This window comes from Grammomys surdaster, unplaced genomic scaffold (assembly GCF_004785775.1).
Source record: "Grammomys surdaster isolate TR1022 unplaced genomic scaffold, NIH_TR_1.0 125793, whole genome shotgun sequence".
Taxonomy (NCBI): Eukaryota; Metazoa; Chordata; class Mammalia; order Rodentia; family Muridae; genus Grammomys; species Grammomys surdaster.
Window position 1 is genome coordinate 1 of NW_021620624.1, and position 2,519 is coordinate 2,519.

General features: G+C 39.1%; 1 protein-coding gene and 1 pseudogene across 1 annotated transcript; both read right to left on the bottom strand.

The window, feature by feature from the left end:
- Positions 1-584: 584 nt before the first annotated feature.
- Positions 585-1,182, bottom strand: LOC114640231 (annotated as a pseudogene).
- Positions 1,183-1,293: 111 nt separating this feature from the next.
- LOC114640230 (putative vomeronasal receptor-like protein 4) lies at positions 1,294-2,202 on the bottom strand. Its single transcript, XM_028789169.1, has one exon. It carries the CDS (start codon positions 2,200-2,202, stop codon positions 1,294-1,296), a length of 909 nt encoding a protein of 302 aa, XP_028645002.1.
- Between the last annotated feature and the right edge of the window lie 317 nt (positions 2,203-2,519).

The following is a 2,519-nucleotide window of genomic DNA, read 5'->3' on the forward strand; positions in this document are numbered from 1 at the left end:
CCTGGACCCTCTTACCCCCTCCCCTTGTAAAACATGCTATAAAAAAGGATTTCATGTTCAAAAAAAAAAAGAAATTAAAAAAAAAAAAAGTCTGGTGGTATTTTGGCCACAAGTTTTTCAGCACATTAATTATTCTATTATCAGAACTGATTTGTACCAAAGGAGTAATTGTAGGATAGGCATTCATTAGAAACTTCTGAATAGTCAGGATGACTGGGTCGTACTTCCACAACAGGTTTGAGGTGGATGAGATGATGAGATCCATCCAGTACATGATCACAAAGAAAACCACCAGCAGCAAAATGGTCTGAGTGGCCTTTTTCTAAGGAGATGCTCTCAGGTGTCTGATGTTGTAAAGATTTTTGCATTGCCTCTGATGTCTGAACAAGATAGTCACCATGTATGGACTTGTCTGCCCAAAACACAGCTAAGACCATTACCAATAGTGGAAGAAAAGCTCACCACGCCCAGCCCTGTAGAAAAGGCTTGGCTGGAATCACAGCACATGTGTTTAAGCATGAGTAGAGTAACAGAGATTTTCTTCTGGCTGCTCCATGCTGCCTGGCAGAAAAACGGTCCAGTGCTCACTTCTGCCTAGAGAAACACTCTTTGCTCTTATTGACATTGGGCTTGATGGTGTCACTGCCAGGTTTCCAGCCAGCAGGGCACATTTCACCATGTTTGTCAGTGAACTGGAAGGCCTGGACTAGTCTCAGAATCTCATCCACAGAGCAGCCAACAGGAAGATTGTTTATTGTTATTTGGCGAAGGATACCTTTATCATTAATAATAAAGAGGCCCCTGAAAGAGATACCTTCATCAGCCTTTAAGACTCCATTATCTTGAGCAATGGTGGGCTTGAGATCTGATATTAAGGAAATGTTCATGGGTCTCAATCCTCCTTGTTTCTTGGGTGTGTTAATCCATGCCTGATGACAGAAGTAAGAATCCACAGACGCTCCAATCACTTGGAAGTTGAGTTTCTTAAATTCTTCTGTTCTATCACTGAAAGCAATGATCTCCATGGGACACACAAAAGTAAAGTCAGGAGGATAAAAAGAACACAACATATTTTCTTGTGTAATCACTTAGGCTAATATCTTTGAATTGTCCATCTGGCATAACAGCTGTAGGTTTGAAGCTGGGAGTACAATGCCCAATTTTTGTGTTCCCTGATGACATCTTGCTATCAACAGGGTGGAGACACGGATCTCAGGAACCAAATTAACCATCAGAATGCAGGAAGAGGTCACCCCAAATATTTTCTTTTGAAAGGAGAAAAATTATCCCCCTTTAAAAAGTGTGGTGGTATTTTGGCCACAAGTTTTTCAGCACATTAATTATTCTGTTATCAGAACTGATTTGTACCAAAGGAGTAATTGTGGGATAGACATTCACCACAAACTTCTGAACAGTCAGGATGACAGGATCATATCTCCACAGCAGCACTGAGCTGGATGAGATGAACAAGTCCATCCAGTACATGACCACAAAGAAAACCACCAGCAGCAAGATGGTCTGGGTGGCCTTTTTCTCAGGAGATATTCTCAGGTGACTGATGCTATGAAGATGCTTGCATTGTCTCTGATGTCTGAACAAGATAGTCACCATGTATGCACTTGTGGTTAGCATGACTCCTACAAGAAACAAATCTCTTAAAGTTGACACTGCTACAATCAAACCCCTGATGATGTTATTCACGGGAAAGTGTGAACAGAATTTAGTGACCTTCATCTGGTGGGTCTCACTCACATTTGTATAAGCACCAACTGAGAAGAACTGGTTACTGCTGAAGGACAAATTGAAAGTCCAAAAATAGAAGAAAGCATAGATGATGTATTTTTTCAGTTTATGTTTAAATTTTGCCAGCAAAGATGTACTGGGACTGATAGTGACAGCTTGGAATACACTCAGGAGGCAGGTGATGCAGATAGAGAGGCCTCTCATCACCCTGCTTATGTAAAAAGTTGCCTTACATATGAAGTCATTTTTGATGTTCAGTGACTCAAATAAGTCTGAAAACCAAATATCCCCTGCAGTGAGGAACATGATTATGTGAACGAAGGATAGTTGACAGGACATGAGGTCCATGGGCTTAGATCTGTGACCTAGGATTATGAAAATATAGAAAGTCAGTAGAAACACATTCGCTAGGACTCCAAGTCCAGATTGGAAATAAAGGACGTTCTTGATTGAAGACATAAAAGGAAAGAATATTCTTAAAAATATAATGGAAGTCAATTTCATATTTCTGAAAAAATAATAGATTTTATGTCAAACTTATGATTCACTTCACAGTATAGATATATAATTGTTCTATTTTTTCCTACTAATTCTTGAGTAACTTATCTATTTTATTTTTGATATTTCATACTTGATACAGCGTACACTCCTATATACCCTCCAAGTATCTCCTATAAAAAGAGTATTATGGAAAATAAATGCATGTAGCATAATATTTACACTCAGAACACTTTGTGTTCTGAGTCTGATATCTTAGGAATCCAATCCTGTTGATT